Raw genomic sequence first — 24,604 nt, forward strand, 5'->3', positions numbered from 1 at the left:
TGGGGACAGGGGGCCGCCGACTCCCCGAGGGCAGGGACAGGGACAGGCACCGCTGACTCCCTGAGGGCGGGGACGGGGACGGGCGCCGCCCACTCCCCGAGGGGAGGACAGGGACCAGACTTAGCTCCAAGAGCCTCGAACGCAGACACTGTAGGTACCAGACACCCGTTAGCAGATGCGAGATGCGCTCCACGGCCCCGACTGTTCTAAGTCTGCCTGGAGACACCGGCTGGGCCCCCTGCCACAGCGATCGTGGCTTTGGCCACAGCCACTCTCTCGTCCACATCCCCAGGGCGGCTCGCTCCACAAGCCACCCCTGGGCCCGGCCGATGGAGCCCACCAGACCCTCCCTGAGCCCCTCGCGGCCCCAGCGGCGCTTCAGCTGCGGGCGGGTGTCGGGTTGTTTCCCCGGCCCTGGGAACTCTTCTACCAGGGACGAGCGAGACGTTTTCAAAATCATCTACTGTGGCGGTTTCTTAGCAACCCATTATTAGAGGGCCTCTTGGTAGTTAAAAAAAGATCTCCCTCTCTTGAAAGTGGGGTTGTGGTTTAGAGAAGCCCAGATCATCTCCGTGTCGGGCGTCGGGTGTCGCTGGGGCGAAGAGAGCACTTAACCGTGTCCTTGGGGCCCGCGCGGCTGGGGCATGCCTCCCAGGGATAGCCGCAGGTGTTAGACGGCTCCGCTCTGCCCACCCAGCCTGGCCTGGGGGCACGGACTCAGGCGCCACGCACACGCGTGGGACAGCACGCCGTGTCACTGCTGACGGGAACCCTCCCAGCCGCCTCCGCGGGACTAAAGGTTTCCACCCGCATTTCCACACCTCTCGCCCCAGAAATTAAATGGCCTCCTGAGCAAAAAGTGAAGGACTGTCTCTGCAGCAGCCCCCAAGTCGGATTTGCCGCGACCCGTTGCGGCCCAGGAGCGCCCCACAGCTCCTGCAGCGCTGGCTGTGCGTGTGTTCTTCTGGGGAGGAGGTCCGGAACGTTCTTCCGACTCTCGCCTCCCCCTGCACCCCCTTACCGCAGCGGGGCACCTCCTAACCCTGTGCTGCCCTCCTTCAGGGTAGCCTCCTCCTCTTGCTTTTCTACATCTGTGGGAGGCCGCAGAGCCTGGCCTGTCAGTACCGGGCCTGAGATCGGGGGCGCGTTTCCTCAGCGGCAGAAGCCGCCGTCCGTCGTCTCTGGAAAGGGAACAGGGATGCACCCCCCCTGGGTGCTTTGAAAGAACAAAGGGGGCCACCCCTGCAGAGGGGCCCGCTCACGCGCGTCCCAGGTGGCGCCCAGGACACCGAGCCCGCCTGAGTCTTCAATGGACCCACAGGCCGAGAACGGCAGCGGCAGGCGCACGGAGCAGGCCAGGCGGAAGTTCCCCTTTATTTACTGAACCGGATAGAGCTGCAGCCCATCTGGCCGCTTTCCAGAGAGATACTGTCGGAGAGATCTGGGCTTTCCTTTCCAATATGAATAACAGAACAGGGCTCTGGTCCCACATGGACGCCTCTGCGGGTTTCCCGCAGGGACGTCTTCTCATCCCACACGGGGTGGGTCCCGGCACATCTCAGATGGCCCAGCCGCAGGCTTTTGCCACAACTGCTCTTCTAAACTCAGCCCTCTGGACAGCAGGGCCTGAGCCCTGATGACATCATGACCACAGGTGGTCAGGGTGGGTGGGGAGCTTGCCCTGGTACCTACGACTTTTACCGGGGACAACACGGGATCGGCAGGCTTCGGGGGCCCCTGGGCTCCAGGCCAGCAGTTCTCAACCTTGGCTGCATGCTAGACTCGCCCAGGCTGCTTCTAGAAACCAGCAGTGCTCGGGCCACCCCAAGACCTGTGAGAACAGAGCATAGGGTGCGCCCCCAAGCCCCCCTGAGAGCTTAGAGTCCTCAAGCCTGCATCCCTCCCAATGCTTCCAGGATCAACCTGCAGCTCCTCGAAGCGGCCTGACCTGTGGGGTCCCCGCCACCCGGGCCCAGCCCCTTCAAGCCCCACACGAACGCTGCTTCCCCACCAGGTTGCTCCCGCTCCTGCCTGTCTGCATGTTTTCCTTCACAGTTTTTTTGGGTAAAGATTTTAAAGACACAAACAAGTACAAGACTCGTACAACAAGCCCCAGCATTCCCATCTCCTAGAAGGGATCGTCTTTTAGCCTGGCCTTGTCCTGCGGTGCCTTCTTTGTCTTCAGCCACGAAGCGCTGCAGGACCGCTGTGCAGACAGGGTACCCGGCTGCCCGTTTCCTTCTGCCCTCGTGTGCGCACGGTGTGGCTGGGACTGCCCACCCGGCCAGACCCTTGTAATGCAGGCGGGCGCAGAGGCAAGGCTGTGAGGTCCGGGAAGGCTTGAGGGTCCTTCCAGCTCCGGGGGTCAGGGCTCCTCTGTCCCACACATCAGCTGGTTGCACGGAATGCAGAGCCACACATGGAGGTCTTCCCCAAAGAGATGGCACCCAGCCATATTACACATATGCCCAGTAACCCCTGCAGCGCAGCCCAGGCGAGCCCCGACGCAGGCTTCCTTGCTCCCCTTCCCCGGGTAACAGCCGTCCCTCCCCGGGCCCCAGCTGGAAGCCTTCCAGAGCACCGAGCGGTGCAGCAGACTCCTGGGGTACGTGAGCGGCTCTCTCTTGGGCAGACCCCCACATACATAACCAGCGATTGCTCAGCAATCAAGATCACACACAATCAAGAACACTTTTCCCGAGTGCCACCGAAGTGCTTTCCAGATGCCGTGCCAATGAATATTCTTGCTGGAGGGCTGGATAGTTTCCCTCCTGGCCCTGGCCAGCATGGGGCGATGGCCGTGCGGGACCACGGCTCCCTGTGTTCTTTCTCGGACGACCACTGAGCTTGCACCTCTCTCAATACACCTGTTCACACTCCCAGCCCTGCCTGGCGGAGTTTAAACACGCTACGACCCAGCAGTTGAGTGGCACTGGGCACTGCAGCGTCCCCAGTGGTTCTGGGGCAGAGCTGGGTCCGCGCCCACGGGGCTGGGTTCTCTCCATTCCTCACAGGATGGCAAGTGTCTGAGGGCTGGGCAGCTGTCCCAGTCTGGACCCTGCAATGACCTTCAGGGACGCTTGAGCATGGTTCCACGTGTGGCCCTCCCTGGTCCTTGCTGACCTCCCCAAGCTTGCTTCGCCCAGAGGACACGGCCCCGCTCCAGCCACAGACAGCTCATCCTGGTCACTCTGAATGGACATCTGTCTGTTTTGCTTGTCCACTGTCTGTTTCCTTCCGTCGGGGAGAGCATCTGGTCTGTGTTTCCACACCAACCAATTCTCCAGCTCTCTGAGCACCAAGTGCGTGTGCTACGGTCCACTTCAATTCTGACACTGACTTCCCGGAGTCAGCACAGCCCCACGGGCGAAGGGCCCCATCCGGTCCTCAGCATCGCCACGGGGGCGGCTCTCAGGACTCCTCAGGGCAGGCTGGACAGTGTGCAAGCTGTGTCTTTCACCGCCTGAACAAGCCCCCCCATATCTGTTTTTCTATTGTTCCCCACCCCCACTTAAAAAAACAAACCTGTTTGGAGAGCATGTGCATCTATTTTGGCAAGATAATTCACAAGTCTGGCAATTTCCCTGATGAGGGACTTGCGCTAAAAACAAAAGGTTTCAGTTGTTTATAATTCCTCGAACTTGTCCGCCATTGGGACACCTCCGGAGACGCGGGGCAGTGCGGACCCCGCGGACTGCTTCCCTGTGGACGCTGTTCTTGCCGCACGCGGCCCGTCCTCGGGGTTTTTAGCTTCGAGCACTCTCTAAACTGTAGACCGCTGGAAACAGAAGCTTTTCTTAGAATGGATTTTCATTCTGACAGTTTAATCACTGAGAGATTGGATAGAGGCTGCGAAATTCCAGATGGAGCTTCCTTGGGGGCAGAGCAAGGAGCTGGTAGGTCCCTCCAATGGACCACGGCTGACACCGCTGTGAAGCCACGTGGTGGCCTGAGGGTGTCGCCCCACCGGGACTCTGTGGAGCCAGCACGGAGGACGCCCCGGACCACACGGCAGCAGAGCCCGGGTCCGATCTGGGTGGATGCCCTCAGCCGGGGACACCCTCAGAGCCAGAGACGGCAGCTACCACCCCAGCCAAAGTTACCCAAACATGTAAGCAAGGCTTCATATTTCCAAGTACAGTTGAACCGTCGGATGAAAAGATCTCATTTGGGAACCAAACTTAAATTTAAATACCACCTGCCTCCAGGAAGTAGGGAGTTTTAGACTTTGAAATAACCAGCCCGGGGAAATCGGTTTGGGCACACTCTTTGCTGTGTGTGTCTCTGGGGCGCTGCTAACTGCTGGCTTGGATGGATCGGCGTGAGCGCGCCAAGGACCCGGCCAGCTTCTCACCTGCTGGTCCAAAAGCATCGGGACGGAGGCTGGAGCCCGTGCGGGGTGACCCAGCGGGGACCCCGAAGCCCTCCGTGGGCACCGGCTGAGGCCTTGCCGGGGAGACGGGGGATGGCTCTCCCACAGATGGGATGGGCGGGGCGGAGGGCGTGGGAAGTGGAGACAGGAGGAGGGTGATGCTGTCCACAGTTGGATCCTGCAGTGACCAGCTGCCGCACGGGAGGACGCCGGACCCGGACAGACGGCCGGTGGTGAAGAAAGCCCTCTGTGCAGGATTTGCTCCGTGAGCCGGAGCCCCGCACCGCGACGCCCAAAGCTCCCGGGGGTAGAAGGGCGCTCAGCGGCCCCCCAGCCGCCCCCAGAGCCGGGACTCCGAGGGCCGGAGGAGGGCAGGCCTGGATGGTGATGGCGGGCCGGGCCCTCTGTGCCGCCTCCGGTCCCCCTCCACGCCGAGCTGGCAGCTCTGTCTGGCTGCCCCTGCTGCCAGGCGCCCCTGCAAACTCACTCTGCGTTTTCTCAGTCATGGTCTGTGTGCAGTGGTCGGAGCTGGTGCAGCCGATGGGCTTCCAACAGCAGGTGACAAACACAAGCAGATTCTGAGTTTTTATTCCCCTGCAGCAGAGAGGTTGCATTTCTTCCCCCATAAGTTCTCCTTCAGAGCAGTGTCCTGCGCAAGAAATTCATTTCTTTAAAACTAACTTGGAGATGGTGGAAACAGGGATGGGGGGCCGCACCCATCAATTTGGGGGACTGGATCCCCCGCATCGTTTGCCAGGCACGACTGACCTCTATGAGGTTCCCACTTAAGCACAGCGGGGTGGCTGTAGAGTGGGCTCTTTAAGTGACCTTGTGGGCTCAAAGCCAAGCTCTGTGCTTTGAGCTGTGTGATCTCGAGTGAGAACCTCGGCCTCTCTGTGCCTGGTCATCCCGGCGGGGCACAGAGGCATGTCAGAGTATGTCCACCTTCTGCAGGGCTGCAGGGGGACTGAACAGAGCAGGGGATGTGTCCGCAGGGGTCTGGCTCCTCCAAGGGCTGATACATGTTAGCTGTTGTTAGCATCCTTCTTTTAGGAGAGAAGGTGAAGGATGTCATCGGTGGGAACAGGGCAGAGACCAGAACCTCTATCTCGATCCGCTTATAGGAACCCCTGTGACCCGTGAATGTCACCTCACGAGGCAGAGACCCTTCAGGCTTAGCAAGATTAGGTTTAGGACTTGAGACAGGAGATGGTGCTGGGTTACGGGGTGGCCCTGGATGCAATCACAGGGAAACAGAGGGAGGTCTGGCTCCAGTGGTGGGGAGAGCGATGGGAGGCTGGCCTTGACCGTGCGGGAGGGGCAACACATCCCTCGAGGCTTACAAGGGCCTCTAGAAGCTGGAGAAGACAGGCCAACCGTTCTCCAAGAGCCCACAGGGACACCACCGCCCTGCCCACACCCTGATTTTGACCCACATAAACAGAGTTCAGACTTCTGGCCTCCAGAGCTGGTAGAGAGTAAATGTGGGCTGTCTTTTTAAATTTAGTTTTTATTTTTTTTTATTAGTTTCAGAGGTAGAATTTAGGGATTCCTCAGTTGCATACAACACCCAGTGCTCATTGCATCACGTGCCCTCCTTCATGCCCATCCCCCAGTGACCCCATTCCTCCACCCCCACCCCTCCAGCAACCCTCAGTTCGTGTCCTAAAGTTCAGCACCACTAATGGTTTGTCTCCCTCTCTGATTTCCTCGTATTTCATTTTTCCTTCCCTTCCTCTATGCTCCTCTGTTTTGTTTCTTAAATTCCACATAGGAGTGAAATCATAGGAATAGAGGGAACATACCTCAATATCATAAAAGCCATCTACGAAAGACCCACAGTGAATATCATTCTCAAAGGGGAAAACCTGAGAGCTTTCCCCCAAGGTCAGGAACAGGACAGGGATGCCCACTCTGGCCACTGCTGTTCAACATAGTACTAGAAGTCCTCGCCTCAGCAATCAGACGACGCGATTCTCTATGTAGAAAACCCGAAAGACTCCCCCAGAATTGCTAGAACCCACACAGGAATTCCGCCAAGTGGCAGGATAGCGAATCAGTGCACAGAATCAGCTGCCTTTCTGTGCACTGACCTGGGGGCTGCTTCAAGCCGCTGATTTTGTGGTGGTTTTTTATAGCAGCCACAGGAGACTAGAGAAGCCCGGGGGGAGCCCTTCTGTGTTTCAGAGACACGGCGGGGCGGGGTCTGGTCGTCAGGCTCTGACCGCACCCGCCACGGTTTGTAGCAGACGCCACCAACCCTCGACCAGGGGCTGCCCCGCCTCCCGCCCCCCAGTCTCAGGTATCGGGGCTCCTCTCCACTCTCTGCTGAGCTCCCAGGCTGCAGCGTCTGGTGCAGTGAGCACGGCCCTCAGCCGCCACCACCTTCGCTGGGGCAGGCACCTCACGTCACCGTTTGAGGGTTCCCAGCCCCCAGTGACGACAGAGCCCAGCACCACAATGCCCAAAGCGCTGGAGTGAGAAGAGGCGGTCAGTGCCCCGTCCCCCCAGCTGCCCCAGGAAGGATGCATGGGGGTCGGAGCAGGGCCTGTGGCCTTACCCGGACATGCGGGCCCTGAAAACATCACAGAGGGGACACTGGTCCTTCTCAACTGTGAGCAGTGAGGCCCCCACCTGCCAGAAGGTTCTGAGGCCTAGGGTCCTTAACGGGCTCACTGATCAGGCAAGATGAGGCGGGAAATTCCAGCAGACCTGTCTCTCGGCCCGAGGCCCTGTGGGTGCCCATGAAACCCTCCATACCCTCAGCCTGCCAAGCCCCTGCCTTTAAGCCCAAGGCTCTGCCAGAACCTTCCGAAGCCCCTGCCCCCAGGCTCCACTTACCCCACAGCCCCAGATGTTTCCCGGGGGACCAGTGCTGGCCGCCCACCCTCCCGAAGCCACGAAACGCCGCCCACACCAACTGGAGACACAGGAAGGGACATCCCTACACGCCTCTAGAGAATCCTGACTCAGGCACACTGCAGCTTGCTCAATTCTCCTCATATTCATGGGACTATTTAAAATAATGCTTTTACATTCTGAGACAGATTTAACCCCTCCTCCCCCGCTTCCGAGTGTAACAGCTGGGTATCAGCCAAATCCACACTTAAGCTAGCCAGACGCACAGCCCTGCCTCTGTAAAGTTCCCAGTTTGTAGCCATCTAAACGTAATTTCTGGATAAAAGTGATAAGGCGGCTACGTAGTTTATTTAAGTTATTCAAATATTAACTGATTATTTAGAAACATTTATAAGGGCTAATTATAAGTAACAGTTGATCAGAAATGTAGCAACTATAAAATTAATCCTCAATACCACAGCTCTGACAAGAAGCTGGTATGCATTGAACATACATGAAAAGCTTTAAAAATTTGCATTCAGAGGTCCTAGAGCCTGGAGCCATCTCAGGGGAGGGTCCTAGAACCTGGAGCAGTCCAAGGGGAGGGTCCTAGAACCTGGAGCAGTCCAAGGGGAGGGTCCTAGAGGCTGGAACTGTCTCAGGGGAGGGTCCTAAAGCCTGGTGCAATCTCAGGGGAGGGTCCTAGAGCCTGGTGCAGTCTCAGGGGGGAGGGTCCTAGAACCTGGAGCATTCTCAGTGGGGGAGGGTCCTAGAAACTGGAGCAGTCTCAGGGGAGGGTCCTAGAGCTTGGAGCCATCTCAGGGGAGGGTCCTAAAGCCTGAAGCAGTCTCAGAGGAGGGTCCTAAAGCCTGGAGCAGTCTCAAGGGAGGGTTCTAGAGCCTGGAGTGGTCTTGTGGGGGGGGTCCTAGAGCCTGATGCCATCTCAGGGGAGGGTCCTAGAGCCTGGTGCAGTCTCAGGGGAGGGTCCTAGAGCTTGGAGCAGTCTCAGGGGGGAGAGTCCTAGAGCCTGGAGCACTCTCAGTGGGGGAGGGTCCTAGAACCTGGAGCCATCTTAGGGGAGGGTCCTAGAGCCTGGAGCCATCTCAGGGGAGGGTCCTAAGGCCTGAAGCAGTCTCAGGGGAGGGTCCTAAAGCCTGGAGCAGTCTCAAGGGAGGGTCCTAGAACCTGGAGCAGTCTCAGTGGAGGGCCCTAAAGCCTGGAGCAGTCTCAAGGGAGGGTTCTAGAGCCTGGAGCGGTCTTGGGGGGGCCCTAGAGCCTGGTGCCATCTCAGGGGAGGGTCCTAAAGCCTGGAGCAGTCTCAGGGGAGGGTTCTAGAGCCTGGAGAAGTCCAAGGGGAGGGTCCTAGAGCCTGGAGCTGTCTCAGGGGAGGGTCCTAGAGCCTGGAGCAGTCTCGGGGGGGGAGGGTCCTAGAGCCTGAGCCATCTCAGGGGTGGGTCCTAGAGCCTGAGCCATCTCAGGGGAGGGTCCTAGAACCTGGAGCCATCTCAGGGGAGGGCCCTAGAGCCTGGAGCCATCTCAGGGGAGGGTCCTAAAGCCTGGAGCAGTCTCAGGGGAGGGCCCTAGAGCCTGCAGCAGTCTCAGGGGAGGGTCCTAGAGCCTGCAGCAGTCTCGGGGGGGAGGGTCCTAGAGCCTGAGCCATCTCAGGGGAGGGTGCTAGAGCCTGGAACAGTCTCAAGGGAGGGTTCTAGAGCCTGGAGTGGTCTTGGGGGGCGGTTCCTAGAGCCTGGTGCCATCTCAGGGGAGGGTCCTAGAGCCTGGAGCAGTCCAAGGGGAGGGTCCTAGAGCCTGGAACAGTCCAAGGGGAGGGTCCTAGAGCCTGGTGCAGTCTCAGGGGAGGGTCCTAGAGCCTGGAGTGGTCTCATGGGGGAGGGTCCTAGAGCCTGGAGCCATCTGAGGGGAGGGTCCTAGAGCCTGGAGCAGTCCAAGGGGAGGGTCCTAGAGCCTGGAGCCATCTCAGGGGACCTTTGATTGGAATGCAGTGGTTATCAGCCCTTGGCCTCTGGTTCCAAATGAGACAGGGTCAGCAGAGCTAACTGTCATTAGCTGGGGGCTTTGCAAGGAAGCACTGACCGCAGAGTCAATGACAAGCAGAGCTGGGCCAGAGGCGGCAGGTCCCGGGGCTGTGCAGTGGTCAGACTCGGGACCGTGGCTACGGCCCTGGGAGACCACTGCCAGCACCCCGGGCGGCAGGAGCCTGTGTCTCCCTGTCTGGCCCAGGCCTCTCCTCTGCACGGGGGGAGGAAGCAGGTGGTCCAGGGCCCCTGGTGTCCCTGCCAGTCTCCTGGCCTGCTGTCCAGCCTGCCGGTGTCCATGAACACCCACCCCCTGGAGCAAGGAGCCTGGATGAAGTGCTTTGGTGTATGTGGTGTCATCCAGTCTGATTTCCGGAAGGTTCCCCTCAGCACCGCTTCTCAGCACCAGCATCTTCTGACCAATCATTTTCTTCATGAGGATCCCACGGCCTCCAGAGGATTCAGTGCAGTGGATACGGGGAGCCTGGAGCTCTGCGACCTGTGGCCGTGGGTCGGCATGGAGGTGCCAGAGAAGGCGCGGTGGGACCTGGACAGGATGAGGACATGGCCCATCCCGATTCCTCATTGGCTGTGGTGAGAGGTGCTGGGACCCATGTGTCCATGGGAGACTCACCCCACTGGGGGCAGCAGAAGGCGAGTGCGAGGCAGGCCCACAGCCCACCACCCTCGCCCACCCCTTGCTTCCCCCAGGTGGAGGTCCAGGTCGGGAGGGGTGTGGGAGGCCGCTGCGGAGGCGCCGCTGTAAGGCCCAGAGTCTCAGCTGCCAGGTACCCACGGCTCAGCTCGTCCCACCTGCTGGCTTGGGAGCAGCACTGCTTGAGCTGAAATCCCACAGGGGACACTTACGAACCGTGCGCCTGGGGGTGTGCAGAGTGATAAAGGGGCACTTGGCCGGGCTGTCCCGAGAACTCTGGCCTGGGGCTGGCTGGGGATCAGCTGCTGGGGAGAACGGGCAGAGACACTCACTGTGAACGTACCAAGGGCTTCGTCCCCTGCAGCCTCCCAGCTGGACTGCTACCTCCAGTGGATGAAGGCGGAGAGTGAGCCTGAGGGTCCCCACAGTTCTTCGTCAAAGCCGAAGGCAAGCACCTGGTCCAAGTGTGAGGGCCCTGCATCCCGTGTGCATGCCCACCAGAGGCTTGTGGAGCCTGCCCGACCCTCCTGATCAGAACCCGGGGCTCTGCAAGGCCACCTCACTTCTCATCGGCGGGGACATCGGCGTCCTTCCAGCGCACTGAGGATGGACTCGAGTGGCTCTCCACTCCCCGGCCTTCTGGCCAACGGTCCCCCCGTGTGGCGGGGCCCCTCGGGTCAGCCCGGCCGAGGACACACTGGCCGCCCCTCTGGGCCCTTGGCTGGGGCCCCATTCTCCCTGCAGCCAGGAGGGAGGGTGGCCCTCCCGTTGGGGCCATTGCGTCGACTTGCTGAAGTTGGTACCATATGGCGCTCTCGCGGCAAGCCGGAACAGGCGTGCAGCTTGTCACCGTTGGGAGAGCGGTGTGAAACTCAATTTCTCATTGAAGAGGAACATTTTCCACTTTAGCACAAGCCCCTGCAAACAGCTTCTGCTTGGTGGTGCTATTTTTTCCCCCGTCCTCCTCTGGGTCTCAAGCTCTCCATCTCAGCGCTCGGCGGTGGACAGGCTGCTGGAGCCCCTGCGGCATCCCCAGCCCCAGCCCCTAACGACAGCGGTGCTTTCCGGTTGCCCCCAGCTGGGTTCGGCCGCCTGAGGAATCCCGAGGTGCCCCCGCTCCTCCCGTGGCCCTCCCTCCCCCAAGCAGGGGCTCTGCAGGGCCCAGGAAGGTGGCAGCGGGACCTCGTCTATTCCTACAGGATTTCCCTTCCAGGAAACAGGAGGCATGGGCTCAAGGGGCTTCAGCACGGGGAGCTGAGTGGAGAACCCAAATGGGAGTCCTCCTGGGCAGCCCCAAGCTGCAAGCAAAGCATCAGGTGACGGTCGGCTGGGCCACCAGCAGGGCCTCGTCCACCGGCCAGGAGGGAGCAGCGTTGAGCTGTGAAGTCACTCACACAGGGGACGGCGTGGGCAGGCATCCTGCTCTGTTGTTTCCTGGCTGTGTGGCCTTGGTGAGTCACTCAACCTCTCTGAGCCTCAGTCCCCACCTGTGGTGGCAAAAGTGTATGCTCCTTACCCACGGGCTGTCATAAACAGCGTCCCGGGGGGGCAAAGTGGAAATCCAGGGTTGTGTGTGTGCCTGTGTGTGTGTGTGTGCCTGTGTGTGCGCGTGTGCATGTGTGTGCGCGCGTGTGTGCACGTGTGTGTGCCTGTGTGTGCGCGCGTGTGCGCGCGCATGTGTGCCTGTGTGTGCGTGTGTGCCTGTGTGTGCGCGTGTGCATGTGTGTGCGCGCGTGTGTGTATGTGTGCGCGCGTGTGTGCACGTGTGTGTGCCTGTGTGTGCGCGCGCGTGCGCGCACGTGTGCCTGTGTGTGCGTGCATGCGCGCGCACGTGCGTGTGTATATGTGTGCGCTCGCGTGTGTGCGTGTGTGCGTCTATGTGTGCGTGTGTGCATGTGTGCGTGTGTGCGCGTGTGTGCAGCAGGGCTTTGCTGGCCTTGGGGAGGCCTGTGCTTGGAGTCAGGTAGGGCAGGTGGGAGCCCGGCTCAGCAGCGCTGCTGGTGTCCCATCTCGGGGGCAGTCACCATCCACGTCAGCTGGCCAGTCCACTAGGGATGGAGGGAATGGGGGGAGGCCCAGATGTCAAGTCCCATCAGGCCGCTGGGGCACCAGGACATGCCCAGGGCACTGCTTTGTGACTCCTTAGGAGCAGGAGAAAACTGAATAAAACCAGGCCGCCGCCCGCACCCCCATGCTCCAGGGCCCCAGCGTGGACCGATTTATGATGTGACGAGGGAATCTGTCACCCCCGGGCATCCTGGGGGGCCACGGCTGCCCGCTCGGAGCTGGTCCGCATAGCACCGGTGGGTCTGGAGGCCCAGAAGCCAGCCCAGTGTGGCTGGGAGTGCAGAGGCCTCGGCGACTCCCAGTGTTCCCAGCACATTTAGGACAGCAGGGCCCGGGCATCTGCAGTTAACAGCAGTGTATCTGGGCTCCCCGGTGCTCCGCTCCTCACCGGGCGCCTCTCCCGTCCTGCCCAGCCCACGCCACTGCTCCCCTGGGCCGGCTCCCTCCGCCTGGCCCCTGGTGCAGCTCTGGTCCTTAACCTTCCCCCCCGACCCCAGATGGCAGCCCAAGGCACCTCACAGACCATGACACAGGACATTTTTAAAGGCTTCTCAACGTGGGGGTGGGGGTTGAAGAGCTGGATCTCCTGCTTGGTTTGGACGCCCCGAAGGGCTCGGTGCCTGCCCTCCTCCTGGGCTGCCCTCCCATCTCTCCTTGCTCATCACATCCTGGTTGCAAAGACTTTTCCATTCCTTGGGTGTCAGGCTTGTTCTCACCCCAGGATCTTTGCACTTACTGCTTTCTCTGCCTGGTCTTGGCACAGATGACATTTAATCCTGTGGAAGCACAACAGTGGTTTCTTGGAGAGACTTTCACCAACACGCCCACCTAAACCACCTGCTCCCTCCCAACCTGCCCTTCCCTGCCGGTCTCATCCCCTTGTTTGATCTCTCCGTGGTTCCTTCCGAATTCGGACAGTCTCTTCTCCTCTTGTCTGTCTGCACCACCAGTGTGTTAGCGCTAAGGACAGGACGGGGCCAGGACTTTGTAGCCGCCACTGTACCTCAATGCTGACCAGAGTCGATGCCCAGGAAACACTCCCGCTTTGTCCTGGTGACGCACTATGGGGAGAGACAAGTGGTAGGCAGTGGGGCGCAGCCTCGGGACCCCCCTTCCCTGGCCTGCGGGGCTCTGGTCTCTTCAGAGATGAAGCTTAATCGTCTGCCTAATTTTGCTTTTAACAGACACGAAGGGCCCAGGGCTTTGGGACACAAGCCAAATGCTCGCAGGGCCCCAGCTGGGCTGTTGGTGAGCCATGCGGGCGGAGAGGGAGACGTCAGCGGTTGGTGGCAATCGTGGTCCACCACAGTGCATGGTGGCCTGCTGAAGCTTGCACCCAGGATAGGCCCCTCCACGTCAGCTGCCCTGACTGCTCTAGAAAATACCTGCATGTGGTTTTTCTCTACGGAATGGAAGATGGACATTTCATGGTTTAAATGTTGGGAACGAGTCCACGTTTCTGCGGAACTCTGCAGAGGTCACACCAAACACATCTGCGTGCTGACCGGGTTTTGGCTGCTGGTCTACTCCCCACAGGCCAGGCCTGGGCACCCTCTGCTGCTCTTAGCGCCCAAGGAGGGACGGGCATGGGGTGGAGGGTCTCACAGGGATGACCTCTTTCCCTTCAGAGCCCAGGGACCCTTCCCCGGGCTCCAAGAGGGGAAGAACCCAAGGGTCTTGCAAGTCCCAGAGTAGCAGGAGATCCCAAATTCAGAATTTCACTGAGAAGGAAACTTAACAAAGAAAAAAGGGATTTGTCGAGGTTTTCAACGTTGTTACTGTGCGTTAAAACAACGCCCCTTGACGCTCCTCATAGCAGGAGTCTCCTCACCAGGCGGTCTCCTTCCGCTGCCCCTGCTCGTGCTCGGTCTGGTCCCCGAGTGGCAGCCAGAAGGGTCTCGGTGAATCTAAGCCTCGTCATATCACCCCTTGGATCTCAGAGTAAAACAAGTCCTCCCCACAGCCACACGCCGCCCTCCTGACCTGGTCCTGCTGCCCTCCACGCTGGCTCACCACCCTCCCCTCTCTCTGGCTGTCTCCATTCAGCCACTGTGACCTCCTGGCTCTTCTTCAAAGACTGTGCTGTTCCCCTTGCCCGAATGCCCTTCCTTCCTACATACCACGGTTCCTCTGGTATGGCACGTGCTCTCACCCCAGAGGTGACTTCCTGAGCTACCTCATGGGACAGGAAGCCTCACTGTGCCCCACACCCTGTGGCCCCTGATAGGTACTTCTGGGTTGACTTATCCCTCTCCCCGACCCTAAACCTAACTCCAGGATGCTTGGACTCTGTCTCGTCTGTTCTCTGTACATCTTCTGCACCTGGGACAACACAGAGCTGGTGTTCAGATTGTATGTAAAGGCTTAAGAAGCGTGTGATGAATGAACAGATAACCTTCACCACGACCTCCTGGTACCATCATTTTGTACAAGAAAGGAGGCCACATTGCAGAAAGAAGGACACCCCTTTCCAGGAATGGGCCACTGGCAACCTTACCCCAATATACCCTGAGGACTCTACATCCTCTTGGAACTTGTCCACCCTACAGTAGCCCCAGGGGACCCAGAGGGGACGGGAAGCTGGTTTCACTGTTAACACCCAAATCATCCCAGAGGTGAGTTAGGACTAGAAGAACAACAAACTAGACCTGCCAGCCAGGCAGGAGGCAGCCTTCACTCCAACAGCCACTTCCTCCCACGACTGGGGGGCAGTGCTCTTAAAGCTCCAGAATATTCCGAGCCCTTACCAGACTGACCTCCTCCCTGGTCTCCACAGTGAGGCCCGGCGGAACCCCCAGCCTGTGCCCACACTTGCAGACGACGCCTGGTCTGCAGACCCGAGGCCTGGTGTCCACGGCAGAAATCGCACGGCAGGGGGTGGGGGTGGGGGCGGGGGCTGTGGGTGTGAGCGCCACTGTGAGCTGGCCATTCATGGCAGGTGCTCGGAGCACCTGTCCTAACCACCCACCCACACAGGGTGCTATAGCGATTCAATGACTACATTAAATCTCTGAATATTAAATTAATGATGGAAATCTAAAATATTAATATATTCTAATTGAATATTCTCAGATAAATTATCTGAGCATTTGCAGCAATTCGATTCAACTTTCATTTCTTAAAGATCTTTCAGCTGCATAAATATAGCCATTAAAGCAATTCAAGAAAGGGAACATTTTCCGCTCGGATGAAGGAACGGTAAACACAAAGGATCTGCACATTTCTTTCACATGACTGATGAAATCGCAGAACCCAAGGCAGCTGAATCCGCGAATGGCTGCTTTCTTCATGTCCCTCTGGCTTTAGCAAGGATGGTATAAATTCCCCCCAGGTCTCAACACGATGTCTAATTACAAGGAGGCTTGACAGATGCTGTGGAAGATCTTGAATGGTGTGCTTGTATTGGGGCCGCACTTTTGGGACCCAGGCTGGGGTGGGCAGTGCTTGACCCCACCCCCACAGGGGCCTGGGGAAGAGGCAGACACCACCTTGCAGGTAGAGGGCAAGTGGGAGTACCACCCTGACTCATTGCAGAAGGAGTCCAGAAGTTTCTATGAAAATGTTACTAGATAATTAAGGCCTTCCCTAAGGAGGCATGTTTCCATTGGGGATGAGCTGACGACACTCAGAATGTCTTCTTCAATGAACCTGGAGGGGTTCCTTCCATTCCGGTGACCATCAGAGCAGCGGACTGTGTGGTGAAGGCAGAGGTGACATCTCCACGAACTCTTTTTTTTTTTTTAAAAGATTTTATTTATTTATTTGAGAGAGAGAGACAGTGAGAGAGGGAACACAAGCAGGGGGGAGTGGGAGAGGGAGAAGCAGGCTTCCCGCGGAGCAGGGAGCCCGATGCAGGGCCCGATCCCAGGACCCTGGGATCATGACCTGAGCCGAAGGCAGACTCTTAACAACTGAGCCACCCAGGCGCCCTCCACGATCTCTTTAGATCTTATGAATTATAAACACTGCAATATAATGTTATACCTTTGCTTTAAACAGTCAGTTGTCTTTTCAGTAAGTTAAGAGAAAATATAATCTTTTACCTAAATCTGCAAATTTGCCTTTTCCTGTGCTCTTCATCCCTTCCTGTAAATCTAAATTTCCAGCCTGAATCCTCTTTTTTTTTTCAGCCTAAAGAACGACCGTTACCACTTCTTGTGGGTCTGCTGGCAATGAATTCCCTCAGTTTGCTTACCAGAAATGTCTTTATTTTACCTTCGATTTTGAAGGACATTTTTTTTCTGGATATAGAATTCTTGATTGATAGGTTTCTTTTTTTCATTCAGCGATCTGAAAATGGTATGCCATTGCCAGTGGCCTCCTGAAGAGAGACCAGCCCTCATCATCGCTGCCCTGTGATGTACTGCATCTTTTCCTCTGCTTTCAAGATTTCTATTTCTTTTTTTTGAATTTCATCAGTTTGACAATAATCAAGGTTTGGCTTTCTTTGTTTTTATCCTAGTTGTGGTTCAATAAATTTCTTGGATCCGTAAGCTTGTTTCTCTTGTCCAGCTGAAATTTTGTTTTTCAGTTCTCCTCTGCCATTCTTCAGATCAGATGATTTATACTGGTCTATCTTTAAATGCAGTCACTCATTTGCCTTCTACCAATTACTTGGAAACCAGTCTAGTGAGTTCTTTATTAGAGATGTGGTACGGTTCAGTTTCATCACTTCCAATTGGCTATATTTTTAGTTTCCCTTTTCTGCTGTGATTCCACATGTATTCATTCATTCTTACCATGTTTGCCTTTGAGTCCTTGAACATATTTATAAGGGATATTTCAAAGGTCTTGCTGGTCATTTTAACATCTAAGTGATCTCAGAGTTAGATTCTGTGGGTGATTTTCCCCTTTTAATTGTGGGTCATATTTTGTTTTCGTTCTATTTTCTGAGGGCATGTCTAGTAATTTTTGTTTGTGTATTTGATCATTGTGGTTGATACGTTGTAGAGACGGGTTCTGTTATCTTTCTCTGAAGGGCGTGGATTTTTGTGAAGGCAGGGAGTTAATTGGCTAGACCCAAAGCTAAATCTGTTTCCCTTGCAGTAGACAGCAGTCGAAATCTCTGCTCAGTTCTTTCAATCTTCTTGCTATTGCTTTTCACTGGGTTCTCTGGAGTCTCCCTCATATATTCACAGCTCCCTGACTGGGCAGAGCTTGTAAGCAGATGTGGGAGTCCCCATCTGGGGCTCCATATTTTATGGGATTTATCCCCTCACATTCTGCTGCTTTGTCAGTTCTAAACTCCGTCTTCCAACTCCTCTGACCAGAGAGACTGCGGTTTTCTGCATGAGATCTAGCCACCCATTGATGGCAGGATGAGTGCTCGCAGACGGAAAGCCATATAAACAATTCCCTTCTTTCAAGGGTAGAGTCCACAGCAGTTTCTGTCCACTACTGGCCACTCTCCAGCCACTTCACATAGTTAAAGAAATTTCCTTGCAAGGTTTATAATCGTGATTTCAGAAGTGTTAATCTGATATAAACTATTCCACTGTTACCAGAAGCAGAACTTCCAATGCAGTTACTTTCAAGTATTGTATAATTAACCTAACGGTCTTCAAAATGATCACGAAAGGCTAACCAGTAGAGATGGGCACAAGCGCTGTATCACTCATTCATTGGACAAACACTTAATGACACCTACTTTGTCCCCAGTGTTGTGCTTGACAGGTGGACTGTCTCTCAAGGATCTTTATGTTTAGTGGGGAAGACAGATCAATGATCACTGACAAAACACTATCAAAAACTCTGCCAGTGGGAGAGACAGGCCACAGGGCAGGCCACGGGGGTGCCGTGCTGCCCATGGGAGGGCCTCCGCCGGTCCATTCTCAGAGGAGGTGGGGAGTGGCCAGGCTGGGGGTGTCAGGGGCAGTGAGAAAACAGGCCAGGCTGACGGAAGAGTGTACGCAGGACTCTAGGCAACCGACGGTGTGATCAGTTGGCAAGCTGCTAGTAGCCCAGCATGGCTGGAGTTTGGTGTGCCGAGGGGCAGCGTCAGATCCTGAGGGCCTGTGTGACTTGCTAAGGAGTGAGACCCTGTCCTGGAGACAGTGGGGAAACAAAGGAAGGGGAAAAACACACACATATCACATTTCAAAAGGTCACCCAACTTCCATGAGATGGTGAATAATGACCACGTGGTCATTCCTGCATGAATGGATGCCTTCAGAGAGCCAGAGACTAAGTTTCTAGGTAGGCACTATGGTGCTCGTACCATGAGGTCACCCAGCAAACATTTCGTAGGGTAACAGTGAGTTAGAACTCAGCTGACTCCATCACATATATTCATACATCTGATCAACATCTATGGAGAGTCTACCCTGGGCCAACTATGGGGTGATTCACCATGTCCCTGTCACATATGTCACAGAGCAGACCCTGACCTGGGGCACATCTCTTTGCTCACTGAGCTCCAGAGCCTGTGCCCCAAAGACCCAGCCCATCCGTGTCCACACAGAAGGTCAGCAGAGATCAGTGGCTGGATGTGAAGGAACGCAGCGTATGTGCACAAAATGGCAGCCAAACTTACCAAGGAAATGTGAATAAAGCCGTGGACTTCAGTCATTTTGAGCCCAGTCAGGTTGTTAGGTGGGAAGCTGATTTTCGCAATCCTTCCCAGCCCCCTGCAGCTGCGCTCTCATGAGCTCCCTGCTCTAGAAACAGCCTCCTGCTCATCTTGGCCACGTGGCCACTCTTGATGCTAAGCGATTATGTAACCATCTCCTTCCAGAATCTGACATTCAGAGCACCTTTTCCAGCCTCGCTCGGAGGACAGGTTTACATGCGTTCCTGTCTGTTAAAATACCAACTTCTAAAATTAAAGGGCTTGTCTCCCAAGCAGCATGACGTCTTTCCTCATCATCTTGAGCCAGCTCCGGCAGTTGCCCTGGACAACCTCTCAAGTTAACAAATTCTGAATTTTTATTAGACTTTTTAAAAGTTTGATTTTATCCTCACTCTGAATCTTGCCAGAAGTCAGACCTAACACACATGCTAGAAAAGCAAGTGGCTTTTCAAAACCCCCCATGAACGTATGCGTGAAAGAATTCTGACTTCGGTAGCCAAGGGACCAAATTCTGAACTACAAGCAGCAAGCCACCAGCCTAGCGGCCCCTGAGCCACAAAAGGACGCCAGTCCTCTCCCCTCTGAGTCTCTGGGGCCTGCACGGTGCTTGGCACCCTCCCATGGCCCCAGAGGGCTCCGTCTTGAGCCCAGAGCAGGAAGGTACCCTCCTGCCACTTCCCATAACAAAGGGCCTCCTTCCAGCTTCCAGGGGATCAGCCCCCCTGTGAATGCCTCCCCCTCTGTTCTGAAGAAGGGACGGCCTCTGTGAGGGGCTGCATCTCCTGGCTCCCCACTTAGTTTAGACTCTGGCGGTGGGCAGACCTGCAGGACACTCACGGCTCTCCGGGCCCCACTGGTGTGGCCCGCCTTCCCTGCTCAGGACTCTCCACCCAAGCAGGCTACCCGTTCTCCCCGCACCAGAGAACCAACTAGTCCTTACGGAGGGACGTGATATTCCTTCCAAGGAAAAAGCCTGTAATTAACAGAGGTTTTTTGGGAAGAACGTTCTGCCTGCTTCTCTCCCGCCCATTTTTGCATTTAACATATTTTATCAGAATGAAATGCTTTAATGAGCACAGAATTGCAGCTGATCCCAGCTGAACCTCAAAGTGCTCCACGCTCAGCTTCTCATCCCCATCAAGTTGTATTCACACTCGCTGTGATTCTGGCTTCTTTCAGGAACAGCCTCCCGCAAAACACTGGCAGGAAACTCATCAACTTCCTGCAGAGATGGCGCAAAAATGCACCCCAAAACCCTTGTCTGTGCTAGGTAAGAATTTAATGGGGGGGAAGGGGAGGGAGGCAGGAGGTGAGCACTGGAGAATCTGGGTGCATGCGTGTGCATATGAAGTGGGTTGGGGTGTGCGTGTGTGTTTCTGTACTGAGTTCTTATATGATCACTTGGAGGCCATTTGGAAAAGACAAATCTGAAGGTCTATCTCCCCCTGAGAATCCAGCTCGGCTTGGAAGCCCGTGTGCGAGTGGGAACAGAGGGGGAGGCTCCATGGGAATGCGCTCCACCACCTGCCCATCCCAGAAACTCTGAAAGCCCAACAGGTGAGGCTCAGGTGCCCTGGCCACTTCGGTGAGTGAGCCGACGGGCTCCCCGACAGCACCCACCACTGGGCTTGCTTCAGTCTCTCATTCAGCCCACGCCGTGCCTATGTGGACACCACTAGGGACACAGGAGGCCTGTTCCCGGGCGCCCGAGTAACAAGCACGGGGTCAGAGGTACTAAGTGCGTGCAGGAAACGAAGCCGGGCAGCCGGGGACAGGAAGACCAGGCTTGGAGGAGGGCTAGCGATCAGGTCTGCCGGCTCGCCAGCCGCACGCACCCCTGGCCCGGGCTCCCGGGCTCAGCTGGGCCATCAGGGAGGAAAGCACATGGCTGTTCTCAAACCTGCTGGGGCAGAGACCAGCCCTCTTCACACACACCCCCTTCCCTCCGGGCGGAGCGGGACTGCGTCTCTCAGTGTCCCTGGCCATCAGGCATGGCCACGTCCAAGCCCAGCCCCTCCTGCAGTCCTCCTTCTGGGGCCCCAAGTGACCGTCGTAGAGAGCCATCCCTCCCACAAACGACCTTCACAGGAGCAAGAAATAACCTCTGTTGTGTTCGGTTCTGAAATTTTGGGAACGCCCTTTACGGCAGTCAGCTAACACTAACCCACACCGTGTCCTTCTGCTCACAGCCTGTTTTGGAGCGGCTGTGCCCGGCACGGAGTGGCCGTCCCCACGGGGGCTGCCGGACACGGCAGGGTGTCTGAAGAGCCGAGGCGAGGCCACGCGTGCCCCCAGCGCAGCCACGGGGCAGACCCGGAACCAGGAGAGGCTACCCCTCGGCGGGGTGACCCGCGGCTTCCCGCTGTTCCCGCCTGACACCTAAGGCCGTGGGCCTGGTCCCCAAGCTCCCCGTCAGACATGTCAGCGACAGGAGGGTCTTCAGGACCCTGCATCTGCAGGGGCTCCGGAACTCCTACCCGTTGCTGCTTCCAAGCCTGGTTGGGCAAGGGTTGTGCTAACTGGGGAGGGGCGAGTCTCCCTGCTTTGGAGCCGTTCAGTTGGGAATGCAGCACGGCCCCCACAGGAGCACGCAGCCGTCCCTGGCCCGGCTGGTCAGGGGGACTTCGCTCCTGTGTTGGCCTTGCCTCCGGCTCCCACCAGTCAGCCCCAGGGAGAAATACAGAAGTGTCTTTTTCTCCATCATCCAGCAGGAGACCGACCCTGGGAGTCCTCGCGGGCCAGGGGCTCTGCCTACAACGGCTTTCTCTCCTGGTACTTTTCACAGGCCTGTGTGCAGATGGGCACAGAGGAGGGAAATTCTGTGCGTCCGTACTAGGATCACCAACCCGAGAAACTCTGAAAGCCGGCAGCAGAGTATTCCAGGGCTAGGATGCCCGCCCAAGGTCACGTGTGTACCCCGCGGGGTGTGAGCAGACGAGAACCCTCGGCATTCAAGCTCACACACTCACTATAACATTCCTGCTGGGGAGGTTGACGGGGGCAGACCTTCCCAGAGGTTGGGAAATGAGCTGGATCTGCACTTGTCCAAACTAGGGCCCACGGGCCACATCTGGCCCACTGCTTGTTCTTGTAAATAAAGTTTTATTGAACACAGACACAGCAATAGTTTATGTATTGCCGATGGCAGCTTTCACACTACAAAGAGTTGAGTATTTGCAACTGAGGCTGGTTGGCTGCAGAGCCTAAAATATTGACTATCTGGCCCTTTACAGAAAGAGTCTGCCGGCCCCCGAGCTACAGCAACAATTTTCTACTAAGCTGATTTCTGACTAGTACGAGCACAAGCCTTTGAATAAGACTGACGCACACAATGAAAAACTTGCTGCCTTTCCAATTTGCTTTTGATCCTGATGACATTCAAGAGGAAGCCCCTGGTCCCAGCGCATCTTGAGAACACTCTGACACTTGCTCACGGCTTCCCTTGTAAACAAGTCCCGGGCAGCCCTCAGGCGCTGAGTGCGGACAATACACAGCCAGACATCAACCGCTTTCTTTGCCTTACGCTTGTCTTACAATCGGCTTCTATCGTCACCAACAATACCAGCTTTCCAACTGTGAGCTAATACAAAGTCGCCTCTTAAAATAAACGTATTTATATTAAGGGTGAATCACTGATGAGAAGTGTTAGGTGAATAACAAGTGCTGGTCAGATATGACCAGGGCCCCGAGGGTGGTGAGTGCGTAGGGGGGCACAGAACCCTCATCCTGTCGGTGGCTTGGGGTTTGGTGGATGGACCCTGAACATGGGATTCCTGGGAATCTGCTTAGGTTGGGTTCATGCTTCGAGTGCTTTGTTCAAGTCTGTGCTGCATCACAGCGAACCTCCAACCAGTCAGGCCGAGCAAGGGGCAGGCGGTGCTCTGGGAAGCTCCCCATCTTGGGGGGGGGGCACTGAGGTCGGAGGTCAGAGTCTCCGAGTCTGAGACTCTCGGATGCTTCTGCCACCTGAGGTCGGGGGGTTTCCCCAGCAAGCAGTTCTGTGACACCTGTTGGGCGCCCCGTTGAACTGCATTCTGACACCAGCCGCTGGAGAGCGTGTCCATCCAGGGGGGGCTCGGTCCCACAAGGCAGCTCCCACTCAGACGCCCATGGAAGGTCCAGGTTGTCACCGCGCTCCCGACCGACAGGTTGTAAATGGGAGGTTCCCACGACCCTCTGGTAGAGTTCAGTCATTGCCAGAGCAGCCCAGAAAATGTTTACTCCATAGAATATCAGTTTGTTATAAAGAATATAACTGAGCAGCCGGTTGGGAAAGATGCACAGGACGAGGAGCGGGGAAGGGACGCAGAGCTTCCATGCCTCCCCCCACCTTCCCACCCCCTCAGCACGCCAGCCTCCCTGCACCTCCCCAGGTCCGCCAACCTAAAGCTCCCCAAACCTTGGCCTTTGGGGTTTTATGGAAGCTCCATCACTGAGACATGATTGATTAAATCATCGGTCACCGGCCACTGGTGACTGACTCAACCTCCAGGCCCTCCCTCGACCCAGCGTTTCGGGGATGGGGCTGAACGTGGGCGCCTCTAATCCTAGGGTTGGTTCCCCCAGCAATGGCCACCAGCCCCCTTCCTCAGGGGACTTTCCAAAAGTCACGTCATTAACATAACAAAAGACTGCTCCAGCGCTCTCAGCTCTCTGATAATTCCAAAGGTTTTAGGGGCTGGGCTTGGGGGAGGAAAACCAACACAGGCTTCCCGTTGCCAATCACCACATCCCACGCTCGGCCTGCTACCGGCGCGGGTTTATGGCCCATCACCGTGGGCGTGGTGTGTGTGGTGGGGCGTCTGACGCGGGTCCCCCTGCTTTGTTCTGCTCCATCTCTGCAGTTTATTTTATTATATTATTATTATTTTTAAAAATCTTATTTATTTATTTGAGGGAGAATGTGAGAGAGAGAGAGAACGAGCAGGGGAGCAGCAGAGAGAGAGGGAGAAGCAGACTCCGCACAGAGCAGGGAGCCCGATGTGGGGCTCGATCCCAAGACCCTGGGATCATGACCTGAGCCGAAGGCAGAGGCTTAGTGATTGAGCCACCCAGACGCCCCTGGTCTCTGCATTTTAAACACACACCGGGCTTCCAGCTTGAGCAGAGTGGGAAACAAAACAGGCTAATCAGTCTGAGGAAGGGAAGCAGCCCCTTAAGGATGCCCCACTGACCCTCATTTCCACCAAGCAGGGTGAGATGGTCCACAGTGCATGGGGGACTACTTAATGGGATTCTCACCATCATTTTGTCAAATTATTGTCCAGATTGGGTTGCAATTTTCTTCAAAAGGAAGAAGGAAATGCTAGTTGATGGCCTGGATTATTGAAATAACAAATTTGTAAAATGAATCCTTCCCTTCTCCGGGGGAAAGCACCTTGTGGTGGGGGCTGGGAGCAGGTGCACTGAAGGACCCCACCGGAGGAGCTCATCCGAGGGCCGCCAAAGTGCCGGATTTGGGGTCATAGCGTCAGTCCCAAGATTTCCGGCTTCTCGCCAATATCCTCATCCACCATCACAGACACACTGTCTTTCCACCCTCCAGAGTCTTAGTCATAGTTGGAAAAGAATGTGAGCAGAGAAAGGTGTCAGAGGTCAAAGGCCAGGCCCCAAGTCACCACCCTGCCCCGTTCCATCAGCACGGGCGAGATGACCCATGTCCAGCAGGACCAGCTTCCCTAGAGGACGTGACTGCTGTTCTGATCTTTCTCTGTCTTGTGTCATCTCATTACTGAAAAGGTTTAGACGCCAAGTGCAGACCATCCCTCGCTCTCCCTCCCTGACAAGTGCCCCCCCCCGGCTCCAAGCCCCACTGACTGACTTGCCAGATCCTGGAGGAGAGGGTGCACTGAGCCGAGACCCTCCTCATCCAGCAGGAGGGGTCTCCACTTACCCGCACGAGCTGCTGTGGGAAGGGCCCGCGGGAATTTTCCGGCACGTTGATGGGTGGGATGACCCAGTCGCGTTTCTGTCTCCTCAGCCCATTGGCGTTCCGGTGCTGGGGCCACGGCAACAGCATGTCGCTGGGAGGCTGAGAGGCATCCAGAGCGGCACTCTGCTTCCCTTTCTGC

The 24,604-nt window shown here is 56.6% G+C and overlaps 1 protein-coding gene across 1 annotated transcript in view; it reads right to left on the minus strand.

Annotated features, from left to right (window-relative positions):
• Nucleotides 1-24,604, minus strand: part of CDH4 (cadherin 4) — a 541,856-nt gene that overhangs the window by 98,246 nt on the left and 419,006 nt on the right. The window contains exon 4 of the mRNA XM_032387709.1: nucleotides 24,427-24,600. Coding sequence (XP_032243600.1) covers nucleotides 24,427-24,600 — 174 coding nt within the window. The remainder of the gene's footprint in view (nucleotides 1-24,426; nucleotides 24,601-24,604) is intronic.

The sequence above is a fragment of the Phoca vitulina genome, unplaced genomic scaffold (assembly GCF_004348235.1).
Source record: "Phoca vitulina isolate PV1807 unplaced genomic scaffold, GSC_HSeal_1.0 scaffold50, whole genome shotgun sequence".
NCBI lineage: Eukaryota > Metazoa > Chordata > Mammalia > Carnivora > Phocidae > Phoca > Phoca vitulina.